General features: G+C 48.9%; 1 protein-coding gene across 1 annotated transcript in view; it reads left to right on the top strand.

Annotated features, from left to right (window-relative positions):
* The window catches only part of LOC139317502 (vomeronasal type-2 receptor 26-like), a 50,266-nt gene that overhangs the window by 2,481 nt on the left and 23,205 nt on the right, over positions 1-24,580 (top strand). Inside the window, exon 3 of the mRNA XM_070944570.1 lies at positions 5,361-6,155. Coding sequence (XP_070800671.1) covers positions 5,361-6,155 — 795 coding nt within the window. The remainder of the gene's footprint in view (positions 1-5,360; positions 6,156-24,580) is intronic.

Here is a 24,580-nt window from a genome sequence, read left to right as displayed (position 1 = left end):
GAAACCCCCGAAGTCGAGGCTCGTGGACTTCAGCAGAAACCCCATCGGAGTCCTGGGCAGAACCACCATCCACATCAAATTCAAGGATTTCCAAGGCGGGCTTCCCATCACAGTCGTGGAGAACAGCCGACCGAACCTGTTAGGAGTGGAGTGGTTTAAGCCGCTGGGGCTATCCATCGAAGGCATCCACCAAATTCACAGGGATGAACTCGACAACCTCATCGAAGAGTTCAAAGAAGTCTTTGATGGTAAACTGGGGAAATTTGTGGGAAGGCCAATCTCCTTTAATCTGGACAAGGGAATCACCCCAATTAGGCTTAAGCCCCGCTGGGTTCCGTTTGCCCTGCGGCCGAAAGTAGACGAGCAGCTGGATAAGCTGATCGCCCAGGGCGTCCTGGAACCGATCGATCATGCTTCATGGGAGACCCCTATTGTGACCCCACTGAAGCATGATGGGACTGTGCGCATCTGCGCCGACTACCGTTGTACCATCAACAAGGCGTTGGCACAGAGCGCATACCCAGTCCCAGTAGTGCAACATCTGCTGCATTCCCTGGGATCTGGCTCAATTTTTGCGAAACTGGACCTGGCCCAGGCTTACCAGCAACTGCCAGTGGACGAAAAAACAGCGGAGGCACAAACAATTGTCACGCACAGGGGGGCATTCAAATGCAACCGCCTCCAATTTGGAGTCAGCGCTGCCCCCGGCATTTTCCAATCTATGATGGAACGCCTTCTCCAAGGCGTTCCAGGGGTGGTGCCTTACTTTGACGATGTGCTAATCTCCGGAGACTCACAAGCACAACTCCTTGAAAGGCTCAGGCTTGTCCTGCAGCGATTCAAGGCCAAGGGCTTGAGGGTCAGGCGTGATAAGTGCATCCTAGGAGTACGGGAAGTCGAGTTCCTGGGCTGTCTCATAGATAGTACTGGCATCCACCCCACCAAATCAAAAGTGAAAGCAATCCATGAAGCTCCAAGCCCAAAAAACAAAACGGAACTTCAGGCATTCCTTGGGTTGCTTAACTTCTATGCCATCTTTCTCAAACAGAAAGCCACAGTTGCTGAGCCACTCCACCGCCTGCTGGGGAAATCGGCTTCCTGGAAGTGGGGCCAGGAAGAGGAAGCAGCATTCCGAGTCATAAAAGGACTTTTAATTTCCAAAAGCGTCCTCATACAGTACAATGAGACACTCCCCATCAAGCTGACTTGCGATGCGTCGCCATACGGGGTGGGGGCAGTCCTCAGCCACAAACTGCCCAACGGCGCTGAAGCCCCAATCGCATATTTCTCTAAAACCATGTCCGGCGCGGAACGCAACTACAGTCAGCTGGACAAAGAAGCCCTGGCCATCGTGGCAGGAGTGAAACGATTCCACGAGTATCTCTACGGGAGGAGTTTCATCATAGTCACCGATCACAAGCCACTCCTGGGGCTCCTCGCAGGCGACCAACCCACCCTGACCTTCATGTCCCCGCGGATGACGAGATGGGCCATCTTCCTAGCCGGCTACTCCTACAGGCTCGTGCACCAGCCAGGCACAGCCATAGGAAACGCTGACGCGCTGAGCAGATGCCCATTGAAGGATCCTGTAGAAGACCCAGCCCCCACGCTCCACCTATTCCACATAGATGACAACGCCAGCTGTCCAGTCTCATCTGCAGATGTGGCCGTCCACACCCAAAAGGACCCCACACTCCGCCAAGTGAAGTCCTGGATCCTCAGGGGGTGGCCATCGGAAAAGACGGAGGAGAGGTTCAGCCCATTCGCCAGGAAGCAGAAGGAGCTGTCCACCATGAAGGGCTGTTTGCTATGGGGAGACAGGGTGCTGATCCCAAGCACCCTGCAACGGCGGACGCTAGAGACCTTACACAAAGGGCATCCGGGCATCGTCCGCATGAAGGCCCTGGCACGGAGTTATGTCTGGTGGCCCTCACTGGACAGAGACATCGAAGAGTGGGTCTCCAGATGTGACCCGTGCCAAGAAGTACGCCCAGCGCCGCCACAAACCGAGACAGCAAAGTGGGAGACCCCCAGCAACCCCTGGTCACGGATCCACATCAACTTCGCGGGTCCGATGCAAGGGCGACACCTCCTCATCGTGGTAGATGCCTTCTCCAAGTGGCTCGAGGTGGTACCCATGGCATCTACCACAACAGAAGCAACGATCCGGGCCCTGCGCCGCCTCTTCACCACCCATGGCCTACCGGATGTGCTGGTCTCCGACAACGGCCCCCAACTCACATCCCTGGCCATGGAAACATTCCTGGCAGGACTGGGCATCCGCCATGCCCTGTCTGCCCCATACAGGCCGGCTGGGAACGGACAAGCGGAACGGATGGTGAGACTCACCAAGGAGGCACTCACCAAGATGGGCACGGGAGACTGGCAGGAACGGATAGACAACTTCCTCCTCACCCAGCACATCACGCCGCATGCCACCACCCACAAGAGCCCGGCCGAACTACTGATGGGCAGAAGGTTGAGGTCACCCTTGGACAGGCTGCACCCCCAATACAGCCCAGAAGTGACCGCAACGGCCAGCCGCCCGCTTCGCGCCTTCAGCAAGGGAGATTCAGTTTTCGCGCTGAATTTCAACGGCTCTCCTAAGTGGCTGAAGGGGAAGATAGACAGCACAACCGGCCCAAAGTCCTACACAGTGGAGCTGTAAGATGGACAGGTCTGTAGACGTCACATCGACCAGCTCCGGAAAAGGTGGGGGGGGAGCGCACGAAAACCAGCCTGATGAGGGAGGCCTACAACACCCTGACGAGGTAGGCCTCCAACACCCCGGCGAGGTAGACCTACAACACCCAGACGAGGTAGGCCTACAACACCCCTGCGAGGTAGGCCTACAACACCCCGACGAGGTAGGCCTACCACACCCCTGCGAGGCAGACCACTGCCACCCCAACGAGGCCGGCCAAGCACACTACCAGGCACTATCACGTCGACAGCCCAGCGAGGTAGACCGGGGCCAGCCGCATGGGGGATGGCAACACCAACCCAGCAAGGTGGGCACCCGGCACGACAGGGCAAGGGACTACCAACCCAGCCCTCGAGTAGACCGGAGCCTGCCCAGAGGGGAAGCATCGCACCCCGCCAGTGAAGGCAGCCGACGCCAGCCCGGCCAGGGAGACCTCCGCTCCAGGCGAGTAGACCGGGACCCAGCCAAGATGGGCACCCCACCACCCATGGGTGAGGGTGGCACACGACTCCCCGGCGAGGGGGACCCCCGCCCAACACAGAAGACAACCCGGCAACAACAACCCGACCCAGATGACCCCAGTCACCAACTGGAGGTAGACCAGGGACTAGGGCGAAGGGAAAGCCGACAACAACCCGGCCAGGGAGACCTGCACCACCCCGGCAGGGGAGACCTCCGCCAACCCGCAGAGGTAGCCCCACAACAACATCCCGACCAGGTCGACCACCGCCGACCCGACGAGGTAGGCCAACGCCAGCCCAACCAAGGGGACCTGCGCCACCCCTGCGAGGTCGGACAGCACGACACGAGCCAACACCACCCACAGCTGGCAGACTGGACCCGAGGGCACCGATCCGACCCACCCCCCAGACGACAACGAGCCGAACCGCAGCTGAACCGCAGCGCCCGGGAGACCGGGGAGGAGCAAGTGACAGCCTGGGACTTACCGAGACTCAGACGCTCTTCCCGGGTCGGAACCGAGCAACCGCGACAAGACGATAGATCCACAGGCCAGGAGGAAGACCACCAGAACCAGCCATCCAAGGTCTGCGGTCCGGCCGGAGGCGCTGAGGGTGACCCCGCACACTCGCCAGCCGAACCGAGCCCGGGTCCGGGGAAGGAACCAGGAGACACAGGAGCCCCGTCCGTCCAGGTCGGGGACGAGGAAGAAGTGAGACTGCGCAGGTCAACTAGGGTGCCGAGGCGTCCTACGTACCTGCGTGATTACGTGACTTTTATTGATGAACGTTGACTGTTTCCGGACTAAGAGGGGAGGAGTGTTATGTCCTTATAAGGACATCCGCCCGGATTGGCTGCCAGCCATCGGGCGGGAAAGTTTGAATCCCTGTCAGGGGCGGTGCGACTGCCGGAGCGAATATAAGGAGAGCTCCGGCAGTGCGCGGCCAGTCTTGTCTTGTCTTGTTACTGTAGCTAATAAAGTTACTAAATGTATCGAGCTGGTCACGTCTTCATTTCCTGCGCCTGATCTAACACTCTCTCTCTCTCATCTCTGGAAGATATCATAGCCATAGGTGTCTATTTGATGATGAGCCAACAGAGCAAGTGACACCTTTCCTGCCCATAGGATATTTTTCACTGAGACTTGATATTGCTTCCCACATCATCAAAAAAGGGTACAAGTGAATTTACTGCTTAAACTTTAAAAAAATCATAGCCATCCAACTTTCTTTCCATTTATGAAAGTATATAATACCTCTAAACCATTATATTGAATTGAAGTTTGGTGCTTAATATTACAGCATTTGAGAAGTATCTTGGAGGTAGACAAAAGGACTTCATCAGCTGCCCTCAGAGCTGAATTGGGAATTTATATGATGTGTCTATTGTTTAAAATCAGGGTATAAAATTATTAGTGTACAATTAAGCCATGGAGTCTTGACAGAGTCCCAAAATTTTCTGTGTTTGAACTGCAAACTTTCAGTTAAAGATCTGTTGGATTGTGCAACTGGGAAATTATATTAAGAGCTGTGTTCTCCCTTTCTCTTTTACAATTGGAGAACACATCCATTATTAGAACATCAGCTGTCTGAGAAAGAGAGAGATCAATATCTTGGAATGTACATTACACAAACAAATTATTGGGATACATATATTAAAACCACATATTTTCTGGATGGCCAGAAGTGAAAGCATACATATAAAATGGTCCCTTATTTGAGCAAAACAGTTCAGCTGGGATCTAAATATGTGGATCTGATTGTGGAAAAATGTAGTGGTGATACAGAAAAGATTTAAATTCTTTATTCTGATTCTTTTTTACTTAATTTATTCTTGCATTCTGCTTTTATATACAGACATATTAATGTTCTATGTTCTACATTATGCATTTTGCTATGGTTTAATAAATAAATAAATAACTTTATTGTCATTGTACGTGTACACACAGTATACCCATACAACAAAATTCACTTAACACCCAAAGACCAGGTCCAACACACATAACAATCCCCAAACACACTCCCACCCACCACAATTCTCCACCCCTAAACTACCCAAACATCCACACAAGAGACCAAGTAATAGCTAGTCAACAATAAATTATTCTGATATGTTCATGAGAACCAAATTGTATTTCTTAAAATCTAGTTCTTGATCAGACTCCAAATGTTACATAGCATTTTCATTGCTTTTTCAGATCAGTGTTGAATCTGTTTCAGAGACTCTGAGTGATAAAAGTCGATTCCCTTTTTTCCACCAGATGCTCCCCAAAGAAGGAGTCCAGTACCCAGCAATTGTCCAGCTGCTCCTCCATTTCAGATGGACCTTGATTGGCCTCTTTGCTTCAGACACAGAGAATGGAGAGAATTTCATGAGGATTTTTACTCCTATGCTTGTCAGGAATAGAATTTGTGTTGTTATATCACAACAATTCTCAACAACTGGACATACAGCAGCCCTCAGGAAGGCCCTCTCTAAGTGGAGACAAGTCAATGTCTTTGTTCACTTCATACAATATGTTTCCCCTTTTGACAGAATTCTTCCTTTTCATTTAACACTTATGCATTTGCCAGGACCTATTGAAGGGAAAATCTGGATCTTTACAGTCTTGGGTCATTTGACAATTTCAAGGCACAGACTTCTCAAATATGTCCACAGCATTTGGACCTTTGTTTTTCAGGAGAAATACAGGAAAGAATATTATCCCTTTGAACCCTATTTATTTTTGGAACCCCAGTTTGAAGATCATTATTTCCGCTGTTCTCTTTCAAAGCATGTCTTTTCTGTCAAAGGCCGCAGAAGATGCACCCAAAAAGCCCCACTGGAGACCGAAAAGAAAAGGAACAGGATCTGGACACCAAATTTCCCCTATTTGTACAGTTTCCTTAACACTCTGTCCCAGGCCTTGAATGCTGCATATTCCTCCAGATCAAGGAGGAGAAACAAGGAGGGCGAAAAGATTTTGGGGATTCCAAGGCTGCAGCCATGGCAGGTAGTGACTTCTCTCCTCCCCTGCCCACCCCTTGTAACTGAAGTCTTTTCTTGTTATGCCTGTTCACTAATAGTGAACAGTCATTATGCCTCTGCGTGTCAGGGATAAATGCCTTGCCTCGGGTCCTGGGGCAGAGGCAGAGGGGCTGGATAGGCCAACCCCCAAGGTCCACCCTAACCCAATGGCCCCTCCTTACCTTAGCCACGCCCAAGGGGTACTTAAGGTCCAGCCATGCAGTCCTGGCTCAGTTCCAGATCTGTACCTGTAATAACAAGATGCCATATAAATAAAGAGTATTGATACATAGAGTACCTGTTTGTCTGGAGTTATTGGGCACGATCCTTGAATAACCTCACAATATGGTAGCAGAGGATGGTTAAATAGCCCAACTGTAATACTCCAGGACATGCAAGGGACCACGACGGACAGGGTGAATACCAGGGCATTCACCAAGAAGATGGCAGAACGACCTGCCCAACCCGAAGCCACGCAAGGAGAGGCACCCAAAATGAGCGGCCTGCTCCACCACTCATGCACCCCGACCAGATGCGACGAGGGGTGGAAGGAACCCGAGAGCCCGACAAGAGAGAAGCACGACCTAAAGGAAAAACTTCAGAAGCTAATAGACTCGTCACAAAACAACACCGACCTCATCGCGGAACTCCGAAGCCTGGTCAAAGGCTGCGAAGCAGCGAGTGAGGAAGATGAAGACGAGTCCGACTACAACGACGAAGACGCAGTAAGAAAGAACTGCCCCCACCAGAAACCCACCGAAAAGGCCGAAAAAGAATTCGCGCCCTTTTCGCGGCGGCCATCTTGGGAGGTGACGTCACCAAAGATGGCCGACCAATCACCAATAGACTCCCGAGATTTAAATCTCATGGCGGGAATCGGGGCCTACTCGAGAGTAACCACCCAAAACTACCGCGGCAAGCAGGAAAACCCCAAGCCAAAAACTACGAGCTTGCCTACCGAGCCTGAGCTCAACAAAGTGATAGAATTGATTACCGCGGCCCTAGGGGACAAAACGAAGCTGCCGGACGTCCACTCCGGTGCCAGGCCAAAGTGCAGAGGGGACGCCAACGCAAGGGGGACGAGCGCCGACACCCACCCAGGGGAGCAGACCGCCACCGCGCAGGCCCAACACTATCCACGACTCCCAGGAAGCCCACCCATGGGGACCGAACACCGAGGGTGATGGAGCTACTCACCAGACCGACGACCAGGACCAGATCCAAGGCCTGCGGGACCGTCTGCAGGCAGGGGACGACCATCGGCAGGCAGGGGCCTCGGCCCGACACCCGGAGGGAGCATCCACGCGAGGCCGGGCCATCCGGGACCATTCGCAGCCCCAGCGGGACTTCCGACCTTCACCGGCAACTCTCACCGCTTTCCGGAGCTCCAGGCAACGATCCGAAGCGACTTCGACCAGGTGAGGCTGGCCAAAGAGGAACCGAAGGCCCATCCAGAAGATTGGGGCCTTCACCCGGGAGCCGCAGAGAAGAGCTCCTCACTCCACGGCGGCTGGGCTGGAATGAACTTCGGACATGCGCAATGCCTCCCTGCTAGAAAAACAGAGCGGAACATAGAGCTAGACCGACGCAAGCACATAGAAGCAAGTCAGTTCAGACTCGCCACAGTCATCCCTCTGCCTTATTGCGAGTATTCTCATGTGAGAAACCATGGACAGCGACACAATGTAAGTAATTTAACTTACAATTCAGGGACTTTACCAAGTGACTTTCCCAAACTGAGACTAGATGGGGAGAATTTTCTGGACTGGAACCAACAGCTCCAAGTCACCCTGCTGAAGGAAGACCTACTATCCCTAGTCACTGATCCCCCAGAAAAACCTTGGACTTTTGAATTAGATTGCACTCACCATAAAGCCTATTATATTGTTATTGCTAGCATTACCCCCAGCATTTACCCTAGCATTAGCCACCACTTAACCACTCTAGAGGTAATACAGAGGATGCACAAACTATTTTACTGTCAAAGCGTAGCAAGCACCACTAGACTATCTAGAGAGTTCTATGCCACCAAACTTAAGGCAGGAACCCCAATGAGCGAGCATTTGTTGTCCCTAAATGCCACCAGGGCCCAACTGACCCAAAGGGGGGAGGTCATAAGTGAGAGAACCATGATAAGCATTATTGTGAATTCCCTGGACCCCAGCTGGGACACCTTCATCACACAGATAGACAACCACGGCTCAGGGAAACTCACACTAGAACTACTAACAAGCAAACTCATAGATGAAGACAGCATTAGGAAAGACCGCTCACTAAGCCGTAGGGAGCAGAGACCCAGCAGAAGGACTGAGCCACAGGGTAGGAGCCACAGTAACTCAGAGTGCTACATTTGTGGTTCAAAGAACCACTACAAAAGGGATTGCCCTAGAAACACAGGGGACAGAGACAGGTCACACCGGAGGGACAGACCAGAACAAAGGACGAGATACAGTGACAGGCGCTCACCAGAGGACAGACACAGGCGCAGAGACTCCCCTAGCCCTAGGGACAGAAGAAATTACAGGGATAGCTCCAGGGAGAACCAGACTGGGTCACTGTATGGACTAGGAGATCAAGAACAACATACTGATCAGGACAGGAAAGTAGGCACATGGCTGCTGGACTCAGGAGCCACCAACCACACCACATATGATCAGAGCTCGCTGACCTCATTCACAGAAGAAAGCTTTATAATTAAGGTGGCTAACCAAAACAATGTGCAAGTGACAGGGAAAGGCAACACATACGTGCCAGGGATAGGAACAATACAGGGAGTGCTACTGGTTCCAAACATACCCTACAACATCCTTGCCACACTAAAACTGAGCAAGGACAACAACGTTGAGGTGACATTCAAAGAAGGGAAGGCACACGTAACTAGAGGGGGCAAGAGCATAAGGAAAACAGTGATTAGTGGGGATTTGCCATTCTTCCACCCAGTCAGTGAAACACAACCCAAGATAAACAACCACCAGAGAGCAAAACCCGACAACCCAGACAACACAAGTGAGGAAGTAGAGGGGGTCAATCACACTCACATCAGTAAGCAGGGGACACTTAAGAAGGAGAAACCAGCGATAGGGAAACTAATGCATGACAACTGTGCACACCTGCTACATAGGAGACTAGGGCACATCAGTTTCCCTGTGGTACAGAAAATGATGGAATGCTCCGAAGGTGTAAAAATAAAGAATTGTGAGAACTATCTCGAGTGTTCTATTTGTAAAAGCTCCAAACTAAGGACCAAACCCAGGCCCAAAAAGTCAGTACGCACAACCAATTCAATTTTCCAACTTATACACATGGACTTAGTGGGGCCACTAAAACCCTCCATTAAATACAGGAAGAGGTTCTTCCTAACCATAGTGGACGATTTCAGCCGCTATGGCTTTGTATACACCCTGAAGCACAAAAACGAGGTGTTCCAAAAATTTAAAGAGTTCTATGCAAGGGTGGAAACAACATAACACTAGGATCAGACAAATAATGACAGACCGCGGGTCTGAATTTTTGTCAAGCGATTTCTCGCGATGGCTGAAGGCACGCGGGGTAGTCCATTACACGTCTTCTCCGTTCTCCGCCTTTCAAAATGGCGTCGTAGAACGAAAAAATGGAACCCTACAGACCATGATGAGGTGCGCACTAGAGGATGCCAGCTTAGGGCAGCATTTCTGGTCAGAAGCACTCACATATTCAAACTACACATTAAACAGGCTGTGGTCCAGTGTACTGAGTAAAACTCCATATGAGCTGATGTACCAGAGGAAACCACAGGTGTCCCACTTACAGATATTCGGGGTCACAGCCGACGTGCATATCCCTAAACAATTGAGACAAAAGGGAGACAAGGTATCCAGAAGGTTGAGGTTCATGGGATACGAACCAGGGACAAAGGGGTATAGGTTCATAGACAGCAATAACAGATTTGTGGTATCACGAACAGCTGTCTTCCACGAAAATGCCAATTGGTCCAAGATACACCTCAACGAGGTGTCCCTTAGCAAGGACAGAACATGAGATAACCAAAAGATGACAGGGCATGACACAGGAAAGGTCACAGAGCAGGAAAGGAACAGACCCAAGAGACAAGATGTGCAAGTGAAGGGATGGAAAGAGAATCACCCTTGCATTAAAGTAGAGTCACTCACAGAGAAAGAAGCTAAGTACTTACATGACACCAAGACACCCCCGGCCAGGCCAGTCAGGGCAAACAGGGGCAAAGCACCAAAGAAATTAGAGGACTACATATTGTCCCTACACACTAACCAAATAACCCCCAACACATATGGGGATGTGCTGAAGCTACCAGAGAGAGAGAGAACAAAATGGGAACAAGCAATGGAGAGGGAAATGAGCAGTCTAAGGGAACTAAATGTATACACCCCCTCCGAAGTCCCAGCAGGTAAAACCCCCATAGGCACCAGGTGGGTCTACAAGATTAAAACATTAGAGGGAAATAAAGTCCTCTACAAAGCTAGACTGGTGGCGCAAGGGTTCGCACAAAGATACCCTGATGATTATACAGAGACATACTCCCCCACAGTCAGGGCTGAAAGTGTGAAATGTGCATTGGTGATTGCATCGCTACTTGGACTAGAAGTACATCAATTCGATGTACAAACCGCCTACCTGCACGCTGAGCTCGACAAGGAGATATATGTAAGGGCGTCACCCAGCCAGAGCACCAGGGAGGGGGAAACCTGGGTCCTGAACAGAAGCCTGTATGGACTCAAGCAATCAGGTAAACGTTGGTACGAATGCCTGTCCAAGACTCTGAAATCCATGGGATTCTCAGCCACCTCGGCCGACAACTGTTTCTTCACTAAGAAGGTGGGCAACTCTGTCGAATATGTCTTAATATACGTGGACGACATACTGTACATCAGCGACCAGCCTAGCAAATGCAATGACTTTGCCAATGAACTGGGGAGACATTTCTCATTGAAGATATTGGGTAAAGTGGATAAATACTTGGGGGTACAAATTACAAAGACTGACAAAGGCTTCCAACTATCACAGAAAGATAAAATATTGGAATTGCTGCATAAATGCAACATGACAAACGCCAAAACGTGCGAGACACCAATGCAACCAGATTTCATAAAAAACATGTACGATGAAGTTGAGGCGTTCAAGGACAATACATTATACAGATCCTCCATAGGATCTCTATTATACATTGCGAACTGGACAAGGCCCGACATTGCCCTGCCAGTCAATTTGCTATCTCGACATGTAGGTAACCCCACCATATACCACTGGGAAGCCATCAAAAGGGTATTAAGATACCTAAAGCATAGTGCCGACGCCTGTCTATCACTAGAACCTGAGAACGCCACGAGACCCACACTCACATGCTACGCTGATGCTGACTGGGCTGGGGACGTGAAAAGCAGGAAGAGTACCTCAGGTTACATATTCTTCCTCAACAACAGCCCAGTACATTGGTACACAGGCAAGTGATCTGTCCCCGTCCCCACACACACACAACACAGCCAGCTGAGGGTTAAGGAAACACTTTGGAACACACCCAGTTCTTATCTCCCTCTTGGCAGCGATAGACACACCGTCTGCCAAGGGACTTTATTTTCACAAACAGACAGATAAGATACGAACGTTCAAGAAAGTCCAAACAGAAATAATATTCCTCCCAGCAGTTCCGGACGAGGCTTTAGTGACTGTCCAAGGTTTTGCTTTGTTCGTCACAAGGATCCTTTGACCACTACCCTCTATTATATAGTCTCTGGGGTGTGGTCCAGTGACTCAGTTCTAATCCCTAGCACGCCTCCTAAACTGCTGCAAACGTTTATCACGCCTTCGGAGGCGTGCGTCCAGGAATGATGTTTCATTATCACTTTGATTCGAATCAGCTGTCTCCTCTCCCTCGACCGGCACTTGAGACAATGCCAGAGGGGAGGGGCCTGGAGAGGGAGGCCTGGCTGACTCCTCTTCCTCATGCTCGGAGCTTTCTTCCTCCGATGGGACAGGCTCAGAGGGCGGGGCCACAACAGCAAGCAGGACTTGGTGGCCACATCCACAACAGAGGCCGAATACATATGCTTGTCCAAAGCTGCCAACAACCTGGTCTGGTTTGATGACCTGCTCACAGACATATGGGCAGAGCCCAACTACCCAATCACCATGCACGAGGACAATAAAGCTGCTGTGGAAATATCAAAAGCCGAAGCAGTTGGTCAGAGGTCGAGACATATCGACATAAAGTACAAACACGTTAGACAGTTCACAAGCATAGGGTTCATAAGGGTTATACACTGTGATACAGAAGAACAGACAGCAGACATTTTAACGAAACCATTGCAGAACAAACAGCACACATACCTGACATCAAAATTGGGTGTCCTCTCAAAAACAACATCTCAGATACTCACAACTCAAGGACACCTCGGCCAGACATTTAGAGGGGGTTTTGTCAGGGATAAATGCCTTGCCTCGGGTCCTGGGGCAGAGGCAGGGGGGCTGGATAGGCCAACCCCCAAGGTCCACCCTAACCCAATGGCCCCTCCTTACCTTAGCCACGCCCAAGGGGCACTTAAGGTCCAGCCATGCGGTCCTGGCTCAGTTCCAGATCTGTACCTGTAATAACAAGATGCCATATAAATAAAGAGTATTGATACATAGAGTACCTGTTTGTCTGGAGTTATTGGGCACGATCCTTGAATAACCTCATACTGCGTAATATCTTTTAGTTACTGGAAGAGGGCTGTATCCTCCCTTCTCCAACTAAGAGATTGTGTCAGTTGGAAAAGGGGCTCCCAGACTCCTCCTGATCTTCAGCTCTTCTCCTTGTTGTCTTTCCTCAAGGCTAAGAGCAGCTCCTTTGATCCCTTCCTTGGCTTCACTGTCCTTCCCTGAGTTGATGTAGATTTTGTGCAAATTCTCCTCCAACCTTGGTGCCTTGGTCCTTGAGTTATGATCTCCCAAAACCAGGACACTCACTTCCTGAGATTCTTTTTTTTTTTAAATAAATTTTATTAATTTTTCCAAGTTAAAATCAACATGAGACAAAAACATTGATTATATAACAATTTTGTTATAAAACAAAAACCATACATTCCCCTCCCTCCCTCCCCCATTCATAACACTAGACATACAAACACGTCTATCCCAGCAGATAATATTCCTGCCCTCATTAATAAATAATTATGCCCACAACACAGAATAAAGTAAATAATCCCCAAATATGGTTTTCATACAATTATCTTTCAATCAAGATAAATACAGTATATCTCTCCTCATATTGACTTAGGCCCTCACTTCATCTCAATCCTTTTATTCAACCACCGATACCAACTGTCCCAACTTTGAAAAAATTCAGAATCCTCTTTTTCTTTCAACATATACGTCATTCTGTCCGCCTCAGCGCACTCTAATACTTTATTTATAATTTGGGCACTAGCCGGTATCTCTTTTTCTTTCCACCGTTCGGTGAACACTATTCTAGCTGCGACTAAAATATGTAGAGTGACATACCATTTTTTCTTACTCAGCCCCTCTGGGCGAGTACCTAGTAAATATATCTCAGGTTTCCATTGGAGGTCCACATTAGTAATCTCCTTAATCCAATTCCTAATCCTTCTCCAATACTTCTTTGCCATTATACAAGTCCACCATTGATGGAAATACGTACCTCTGGTTTTCCCACATTTCCAACATAACTCTGATGCACCCGGAAACATTTTAGCAATTCTTGCTGGTGGGAGGTGCCACCTATACAACATTTTGTTGAGTTGGGGATGGGGGGCACCGTATTACGGTGGTTCTCCTCCTTTCTCTCAGACCGGTCGCAGTTTGTGTTGGCAGGGGGGCAGAGGTTGACCTCGAGGCCTCTCATTTGTGGAGTGCCTCAGGGGTCGGTCCTCTCGCCCCTTCTGTTCAACATTTATGTGAAGCCGCTGGGTGAGATCATCCGTGGCTTTGGGGTAAAGTACCATCAGTACGCTGATGACACCCAGCTGTACATCTCCACCCCAGGCCACCCCAACGATGCCCTTGAAGTGATGTCCCAGTGCCTGGAGGCTGTGCGGATCTGGATGGGGAGGAACAGGCTCAAGCTCAACCCTTCCAAGACTGAGTGGCTGGGGTTCCCGGCATCCCGATATAGTCAGTTGACTCCATCACTGACTATCGGGGGCGAGTCTTTGGCCCCCGCAGAGAGGGCACGCAATCTGGGAGTCCTCCTGGATATGCAGCTGTCCTTGGAGGAACATCTGACGGCTGTAGCCAGGGGGACCTTCTGTCAGGTTCGCCTGATTCACCAGTTGCGGCCCTTTCTTGATCGGGATTCCCTGTGCACAGTCACTCATGCCCTCGTCACCTCGCGCCTGGACTACTGCAACGCTCTCTACATGGGGCTCCCCTTGAGGAGCACCCGGAGGCTCCAACTGGTCCAGAATGCGGCCGCGCGGGTAATCACGGGAGCCGCCTGGCACTCCCACATAACACCGCTCCTGCGTGAGCTGCACTGGCTCCCAGTGGTCTTCCGGGTGCGCTTCAAGGTGTTGGTTACCACCTTTAAAGCGCTCCATGGCATAGGACCTAGTTATCTTCGAGACCGCCTGCTGCTACTGATGACCTCCCACCGACCTGTGCTCTCACACATAGAGGGCCTCCTCGGGGTGCCATCAGCCAAACAATGTAGGCTGGTGACCCCCAGGGGGAGGGCCTTCTCTGTGGGGGCACCTACCCTCTGGAATCAGCTGCCCCCAGAGATAAGGAGAATCCAAGACCTCGGTGCCTTCCGCCGTGCCCTTAAAACTTTCTTTTTTCAGCAAGCTGGGCTGGCTTAATATATTTTTTAAATATTTTTAATTGGTTTGTTATTTTAAATTGGGGCCAGATTAATATATATCTTTTTAATTGTTTTTAATGTTTGTATTGTATGTTTTTATCTGGCTGTACACCGCCCCGAGTCCCTCGGGAGAAGGTGCGGTATATAAATTCTAAATAAATAAATAAATAAATAAATAAACAAACAAATAAATAAATAAATAAATAAATAAATAAATAAATAAATTTCATATGCATTTTCCTTGAAAGACGTTGCCGTAGTCATTTTAATATTTCTCCCCCCCACACATTTGTTGCCGTTTTTCTAAAGGAATCGAGCACCTCCAGGCAATCATAGTATCTTTTACAACCTCCTCTCCTATCATTCGGTCAAGCAATTGTGCATACTTTTTGGTTATGTATTTATGGTCCTCTCCCAATAATATTTTATCAAAACTCTGTTCCATCACATGTATCCCATAATTATCTCTATCTCTCCTGTAACGAGATTGAACTGTAGCGTAGGTCCACCCATCTAGCCTGATTCCTTTGTCAGCCAACTCTCCCCTAGATCTTAATATCCCTTGAGCATCCACAAGATCTTTATATCTAAAAATTTTATCCTGTTTAAGAGCTGTTGGGTATGTCGTCGCTTCTATTGCTGAACCAGGTTGGAATCTTAGTATAGAATTTTCCTCTAAATATATCCCAGGTTTCCAGCAATATTCACCTTAGATAATGTCTCTTAAAATACTTATACTGTTGCGCTTTCTCTCTCCATAGCAGTGCATGCCAGCCGTGTTGTAGGTCGTGCCCTTCTAAATCTAATAAAGACCTCCTCTTCAATAACACCCAATCCTTCATCCAGGCCAGCAGTGAAGCTCGATAATATAGTTCTTAGCAGGGCAGGCCGAAGCCCCCTCTCTCTCTATGTTCTTGTAGCATTTTGAGCTTCACCCTAGGCCTTTTCCCCTGCCAAATAAATTTCAGCACGATTCGATCCAGACCTTTAAAAAACCTTTTATCTAGCCTCGCCGGAGCTGATTGAAATAAAAATAGCCATTTAGGCAAAACATGTGTCTTAATTGCTGCTATCTGTCCCATCAAAGACAATTGTAAATTTTTCCACTTCTCCAGGTCTCTTGCAGTCAAGTCATATAATTTAACAAAATTATCTTCCTTAATTGTAGAGCACCGGGCTATTAGCCAAATTCCTAGATATTTAATTTTATTTACAATTTGAACATCCAATCTAGATTCTAATATATCCTTCTGCATCTTTGGAATATTTTTGACCAATATCTTGGTTTTATCCTTATTCATTTTTAACCCAGCCTCTCTACCATATTCTTCTATCATCTCTATCAACTCTGGGCCCAACTCTAGAGGGTCTTCTAGAATGAAGACAAGGTCGTCCGCGAATGCCTGTATTTTAAATTCCTGCCTTCGTACTTTAAGTCCTTTAATTGTTGGGTTATTCCTAATTTCCCTGAGAAGAGGTTCCAGTGTCAGAATAAATAAAAGTGGGGAAAGCAGGCAACCTTGTCTCGTACCCCTACTGATTATAACCTCCTTTGTTTTTTCCCCATTAACTAAAACCCGATGTCAGCATTCTGATGCTGCCATAAAAAGACGAGGCTTGACTTTTCACCTACTTATTTCTTTGTAGATAATATCCCCTAGGAGATGGGATGGTGGGGGGAACATTCCTATGGGGTGAGGTCAGAAGCTGAGGAGACTGACTTGGAAGATGGCCAGTGAGAAGATGAGAATTGGGGAATGGAAAGGGAAGGGTTTGGGGGTCAGAGGGTTAGTATCAGTTACGACTAAGTCGGGGCCAGATCTGTCATACTCAATAAATGGAATACTTCAGCAAAGATTAATTGTTTGGGAGTGCAATTTATTTGAGATGACATCGAAACCTGACAGATAGCCGATACTCCTTTCCAAGCCAAGCTGGCTGACCTCCAATCCTCCAGTTCCCTCCCTGACGTATGGAGTGAATGGAGATATTCAACTGACGCCATGGCTGGAGAAAGTTTTATTCAGGCAACTGGAAAAGAGCTAGCCTTGATTCCAGCCAGCTTGGAAGTCACGAAATCTCAACCCTGCCCGTCTCCCCCAGCAAAGTTGCAAGATAGCCAAGGTCAGACGATCGTGCTGCAAGCCAAGAAGAAGGCAGATAAGTACTCGGGGGTTTTGCCAAAAGCTGCAGAGGTTGAGTTTCCTTTCCTGAACGTGCAGGAGAAGGGGAAACCCCTAAGTGAATTGGGGAGGGCAGACTGGCTATGGGCCAGGCACCAAGAAATTTCAAGGAAGCCACTTGATAGCCCAATAGATGAATTGAAGGAGAAATTTGACCGTGCCATCCTTCGGAAGGAGGAGCCATCATGCAGACCAAAGGAAGAGAGAGGCCGTAGGCTGAAGCGCAGCCCTTCCCCCCCCCCTACCAGAAGGAGAAGGAGCCCAAAAATGCATCCATGGGTTCCCCCCTGGCCCAGCAAGCAGAGCAGCCTAGATGGGACAGCACCTCCCTACCCTAGAATGAGAGATGAGGAAGAGGACCATCAGCACTGAGGCCAGACTTACAGAGCCCCGCACTGGGAGGAGAGGGCAGTGAGGGAGGAGCCACCCCAGTTCAGAGGGAAGTTTGATGGCGACCCAGACCACCTAGCCCAATTCCTTGATACCACTGTGTGGAAATTGGGATCGTAGAAACACCCAGGAGCATAGAAGAGTCCAAAGGCAGATGCATGAATAAATGTGATAAATGTATTTATTCATATAACAAAACATATTAACTATATACAAAGGCTGTCTTAATATCCATTAGGATAGGGGGCACACAGCGTGTGTGACTACCACTATCAAAGATCATGTCTCATGGAGAACAAACGTAAAAGAGAGCAAGGTGGAGAGGTTAGAGGGGGTTTTATACTCAGTGTAAGCCCCTCCTCTCCACATAGGGGTGGGGGCACTTTCTGCCTCCACTAGTGTCTGTATGATATATGTGCCAATGGCTTGCAAATACTTGACACACTGAGATCTACATAGAGCATTATGGACACCTCTACCCATTCCCCAGAGCCCTAGTGAGTGCCATTTCAGAAGGGTTGGAGGGAGAAGCAAGGAGGTGGTCAGCAGCCCTCTACAAGAACAGCCCCCCCCCAACTGCAAGACGCAGACGGGTTCTTACAACTACTACGAGCCCGGTTCGAGGAGGCAGAGGAGGACCCCTATGTGGAGGACGAGCTCAGAAACCTAATGCAGAAGGGGAAGCCCATCAGAGAGCATATCCGTGAATTCAGGAGAGTCATTGGGACCCTGCCTCCCCTACCAGAGCGACTGCTGGTGTACTTCTTTAGGATAAGCCTAGATGAGAGAATTGCCCAAGTGACCACTTATCGAGACATCCCAAACTGACTCTCCGAATGGTTCCAGGTAGCGATAAAAGTCGACAGAGGGTTGCGGGCCAACGACATGTCGAAGCAACCAGATAGCAAGGAGAGAGGCCAACCGGACCAGAGGCCACCCAGTAGACGAGGAACTGCAGCACCACAGCCCACCCATTGGCCAGTTGTCCCACAGAGCCCACTGAGGTGCTACAGATGCGGGGGGATTGGTCACCTGGCAGCAATGTGTGGAACCCCTAGACCGAGACCACATCCACCGCCCAAGGCACGACCAGAACGAGGGCCCAAACGCTCCACCCACGTGCCACGGAAAGCTCCCGAGGGCCCGGAGGTCTTCGCTCACCTGACCGAAACAAGAGGAATCCCAGATGTGGGAGATCAATTCCCCGAATCTTATGACAGCGAGGACGAGGGTGAAAACGACCCGATGGTGAGTGGACCTGTCCATCCTTTTCTTTTCCCCATACGCCTAACAGCCCTGAAAACAGGGACCCAAGGGACTTTCCAAGCCCTAATAAACTCTGGCAGCACGAGGTGCCTGGTCAACCTACCCACAGTCCTAAAATTGGGGATCCGAGCTAAAAAGCTCAAACACCCAATTCGATTTGAGCAAGTTGATGGATCCTTAGTGGGGGGTCCTCGTCTACCTAGATGACATTCTCATTTACATGGAGACCATAGACGAACACGTACGCCTCGTCCGCCAAGTGCTGGAAAAACTGTTGAGGGCAAGCCTGTATGTCAAACTGTCAAAATGTGAGTTCCACCAATCACGACTAGACTACCTAGGCTACCGAATATCAACCGAAGGAATAGAGATGGACCCAACCAAAGTCCAATCAGTTCTACAATGGCAGCCCCCTCGCACCCGCAGACAACTGCAAAGCTTCCTAGGGCTCTCGAACTCCTACAGACAATTCATCCCCTCGTTCGCAAGAATTGCCAAACCTCTGATGGACCTCCTAAAGACAGGGAGTCTGGCGACGAAACCTCACCCAGGACAACCCCTACAGTGGGACCTGACCTGCCAATGGGCATTCGAGACACTAAAAGAGATCTTTGCAAAAGAACCTGTCTTAAAGCATCCTGACCCTGAACAGCCCTTCGTCATCCAAGCAGATGCAAGCGATGTGGCAGTGGGGGCCGTGCTGCTCCAAAAGAACAGCCAAGGTAATCTACAGCCTTGTGCCTACACCTCCCGCAAGCTCACCGACACGGAGAGGCGATGGGTGGCGTGGGAGAAGGAAGCGTTCGCGGTGAGATGGGCGTTGGTGACCTGGCGGCACCTACTAGAGGGAGGCCAGAAACCATTCGAAATTTGGACTGATCATAAGAATCTGGAGGCCCTCAGAACCCCACAGAAATTGTCGCCCAGGCAGGTCCGGTGGGCTTAATACTTCAATCGCTTCAACTTCGAGCTCAAGCACATCCCAGGGGGGAAGAACTTTCTGACTGATGCCCTCTCCCGGATGCCCCAATACAACAGTGAGCGGGAGCAGGTAGTGAATGCCATCATCCCCTCCACCCAAGCAGTGGGTCAGGTAGTCACCAGACGGCAATGACGTGACCAGCAGGGCCAACCTGCAAGTGACTTAACTACAAGACTAATAACCGAAACAGCAGTGGACCCCTGGTTTCGAGACAATCAACACCTCTTGACAAAAAGGGATGACCTAGCATGGAAGGGGACAAAACTCTATGTCCCACAGACTCTATGCACCCTAATCCTCAAGAGGAGCCACGATGTCAAACCAGCGGGACATTTTGGCTTCCTAAAGACTCTGCACTTAGCACGGAGACAGTTCTGGTGGCCCCACATGAGAAAGGACATAGACAGTTACGTAAAAAGTTGTTCTGTCTGCGTCACAATGAAGGGACGACCAGGATGCCCTCCCGGGCTGCTGCAACCAGTAGCTGAACCAACGAGACCATGGGAGGAGATTGCGATGGATTTCATAGTAGAACTGCCAAGAAGTGGTGGCAACACAGTGATCTGGACTGTAATAGACTTATTCTCCAAACAGGCACACTTTATACCCTGCAGCGGGCTACCCTCAGCCCGCCAATTATCCAAACTGTTCCTGAAACACATCTACCGCCTGCATGGAGTACCCAGAAGAATCATCTCCGACCGAGGGGTCCAGTTCACAGCAAAATTTTGGAGGGAGTTCCTACGACCCATAGGTTCATCCCAAGGCCTCAGCTCAGCGTTTCACCCGAGCACCAATGGGGGGGCGGAGAGACTGAATGCCATGATAGAGCAGTATTTAAGATGCTACGTCAACTACCAACAGTCCAATTGGGCAGACCTCCCATCGTTTGCGGAGGTTGCGTATAATAACACTGTCCACAGTAGCACGGGATTAACCCCGTTTAAAATAGTGAGTGGTATGGATTTCGTCCCCATGCCAGAGTACCCAAGGGAGCCCCCTTCCTCAGTCAGCTTGACCGATTGGATGGATATGTTGAGGGAAACCTGGGAGAACGTTAAGAGGGCGTTGGCCAAGGCGGCACAATCCTATAAGAAACAAGCAGACAAGCACCGAACTCCCCAAAGACCATTCCGAGTGGGGGAGAAGGTTTATCTCTCCACCAAGTATTTGAGACTTAGACTCCCGAGCAAGAAATTGGGCCCGAAATTTATAGGACCTTTCCCTATAGAAAAAATAATCAACCCGGTTACAGTACAACTGCGGTTGCCCCGGCTACTAGGGAAGATACACCCCGTTTTCCACAGCAGCCTCCTGAAGCCTGTGTTGGGGTCAACTTTAAGGCTGGTGCCACATGACACCCCCCCCTAGCCCCTGGTTGTTGGGGGCCATACTCACTATGAGGTACAGCGAATTCTCGATTCGAGGTGGCATAGGGGGCGCCTCCAATACTTGATTAAGTGGAAGGGTTACCCCTTGTCAGAGGCTTCCTGGGTGAAGAGCACAAATATCCAAGCTGATCGCCTTATAGCCAAATTCCATGCAGATCACCCGGGCAAGGCGGGAGGGGGTGGGACACACCCTTGGATGGGGTAACGGTACTTAATTTGTTTTTCTTTTCCCTGAAACAGGCCTCCCTGGAAAAATGAAGGGAGAGGGGCCGGATGTCAGCATTCTGATGCTGCCATAAAAAGACGAGGCTTGACTTTTCGCCTACTTATTTCTTTGTAGATAATATCCCCTAGGAGATGAGATGGTTGGGGGGAACATTCCTATGGGGTGAAGTCAGAAGCTGAGGAGACTTACTTGGAAGATGGCCAATGAGAAGATAAGAATTGGGGAACGTCAAGGGATGGGTTTGGGGGTCAGAGGGTTAGTATCGGCTACGACTTAAGTCGGGGCCAGATCTGTTGTATTCAATAAATGGAATACTTCAGCAAAGATTAATTGTTTGGGAGTGCAATTTATTTGAGATGACATCTAAACCTGACACCCATGCTACCTGGGAAGAGTAAATTGTTTGTATCGCCTGAGTAAACTTTTCGCCAAATTCCATTTTACAAAGCTGGGATAACATAAATTCCCAACTCACGCTGTCAAATGCTTTATAAGCATCTAAAAAGAGAAGTGCCATCTGTTTGTCCGAATGGTGTTCATAATACTCAAGAGCATTTAATACTACTCTCAGATTATCTCTCAACAATCTATGCGGTAAGAAACCAATCTGGTCTCTATGTACGAACTGATTTAAAAAAACCTGTAGTCTTTTTGCTAGGATGGATGCAAACAATTTATAATCAGCATTGAGCAAGGCTATTGGTCTATAATTCTTAATATAGGTCGTATCAGCCCCTTCCTTAGGAAGAAGAGAGATATACGTCTCTTCCCAAGACTTTGGTATTCGTCCATCATTCAGCACTTCGTTAAAGACATCACGCAAGTGGGTCCTGATCACTTCCCAAATTACATTATACACCTGTACCGGCAGTCCATCTGTTCCAGGGGTTTTACCACTCATCTGTTTTTTCAGACTTTCCTCAATTTCCCCCTCTGAGATATTTCTGTTTAGCATATCTCTTATCTGATCTGGTACCCCTGGCAAATTCTCTAGGAAACTGAATTGCTTTCTTCTCTTTGATATAACTCCTGAAAAAATTCATACGGCACTTCTTTTTTTTCCCCAGTACTGGCCACTAAATGACCCGATTTATCCCTTAACCATTTAATCTTTCTGCTTTCTAGTTCCTTTTTCAATCTGCTTGACAACCATCTTCCCGCTTTATTGGCATATTCAAAATAATTTTGCTTTGCTCTCCGGATTTTTTGCACTAACTCAGCTTGGTCCAATAAATTCATATGGTGCCTTGCCAATCCTCTTGCTTCTTTTGCTATTTTATCTGTCGGTTCCTTTTGTAATCTCATTTCCCATTTCTCCAACCTGTCTGCCCACTCTAGTCTCTCCTGCTTATCTTCCTTCCATTTTTTGGCCATATATTTAATCATGACCCCTCTCACCACTGCCTTAGCCGTGTCCCATATTATTTGTAAAGATGTATCCTCTCGTCTATTTTCCTGGAAGAAAAGAGCCAGCTCCCGTTTTAACAACTCCACAAAATCCTTATCCTTGCACAATTCTGCCCTCATCATCCATCGTCCTCTGCTGCGCTCTCCTTTCCAGGCAAGCATTAAAGGGTTGTGATCTGCCCAATCATTCCCTAAAATTTCAACCTCCCGTACCATTTCTCCAAATTCCAACGACATCCATATCATATCAATGCGGGACCATGATTTATGCCTGGGAGAGAAAAAGGTAAACTGTTCCCTTGTTGGATAAAAGTTCTGCCACATATCCTGTAGTCCAAATTCTTCCCTTAATTGATTCCAAATTGCCGGCAACGTCTTCCTACCTTTCTTTTTCACTCCCCTGCCCCTTTTCCAGATTTATAATCCTTCTCTCTATCCATTATAGCATTAAATCCCCCATAATACAAATATGTTCATACTCTAATTCTACCAATTTTTTATATACCCTTTTATAGAACTTCCTTTGATTACTATTAGGGGTGTAAATACCCACCAGCAAGATACATCTACCATACATTGTTACTTCGACCATTAACAATCTTCCCTCTTCATCTGAGTATATCTTTTTAGATTCTATATAAGTTTGAACATAAATTGCCACACCCCACTTCTTTTGGTCCGCCAGAGATACGTATAACTCACCCAATCGTGAAGATCTTAATATATCCATGTGTTTCTTCCTAATGTGGACCTCCTGGAGACATATTATACCAGTTTTTAATTTTTGTAATTTTGAAAAGATCCTATTTCGTGTTATGAGTAAATGCCTAACTTTGTATATGGCAGTGCATGGGTTAACCCCTCCTTCCTCACCTAGCCCTTCCCTTGACCCCTCCTTACCTTGACTCCGCCTTCGTAGTACATAAGCCCGTGCACAGGGACCCACCAGTCCAGTTCCAGATGTGCACCTGAAAGAAAAGGAAATGGTGTAAATAAATACCTTTGAATTAAATACAAGTTGTAGTTGTGGTTATTGGGCAAGGTCCTTGGAAAACAATTCTCAAGATGGTAGCAGAGGATGGTTTTGCCCAATAACCAGGAACAATATCTGAAATGGAAGGAAGAATGAACACAAGGTCCATCACCAGACTAATGGCAGAGCTGCAGGAATCCAAAGGCGCCACAGCCAGAATTCCAACTGCCATGGAAGTGGGAGACCTGGACCAGACAGACAGAAGCATGAGGCCAAGAGAAAATGCAGCCAGGTACGCAAGGAATGAATCGCCCGAGAGGGATAAGCTAAAAGAGACCATACAGAAAATGATGGAGGCCTCCATCAGCAAAAGGGAGCTCCTCGCGAAACTCCGGGACCTGCTAGATGACCACGGAGCAGCGATGAGCCCCCAAGAGCAAGACTACGAGACCGCCAGACCGGTAAGAGAAAGATACCCCCTGGCAGAGACCCAAGACTTGAACGGCTCCAGTTTCACGCCATGCTCCCGGCGGCCATCTTGGGATGGCCGCTGACCAAAGGGAGCCAGGATTCAAATTTAATGGCACGAAACGAAAGAAACCCCAAAACAAATGGGGGAACAACCAAAGACAACCCAGAAAGAAGATACCAAGACATCAGGAGCTCGCCTGCCGAGCTCGAAGCCAGAAAAACACGTGAGACCCCAGCAAAGGCAACCGGCCCTGCATGCGATCCCCTCACATCAGCCACTAACCGCAGGGAGACAACCGTGAGCTGAAGGGAC

Source organism: Pituophis catenifer, unplaced genomic scaffold (assembly GCF_029215685.1).
Source record: "Pituophis catenifer annectens isolate HBS135680 unplaced genomic scaffold, rPitCat1.0.hap2 SCAF_5, whole genome shotgun sequence".
NCBI classification, from domain to species: domain Eukaryota; kingdom Metazoa; phylum Chordata; class Lepidosauria; order Squamata; family Colubridae; genus Pituophis; species Pituophis catenifer.
Note: the sequence above shows the minus strand (reverse complement) of the source record. Positions and strands in the feature narration are given on the sequence as shown.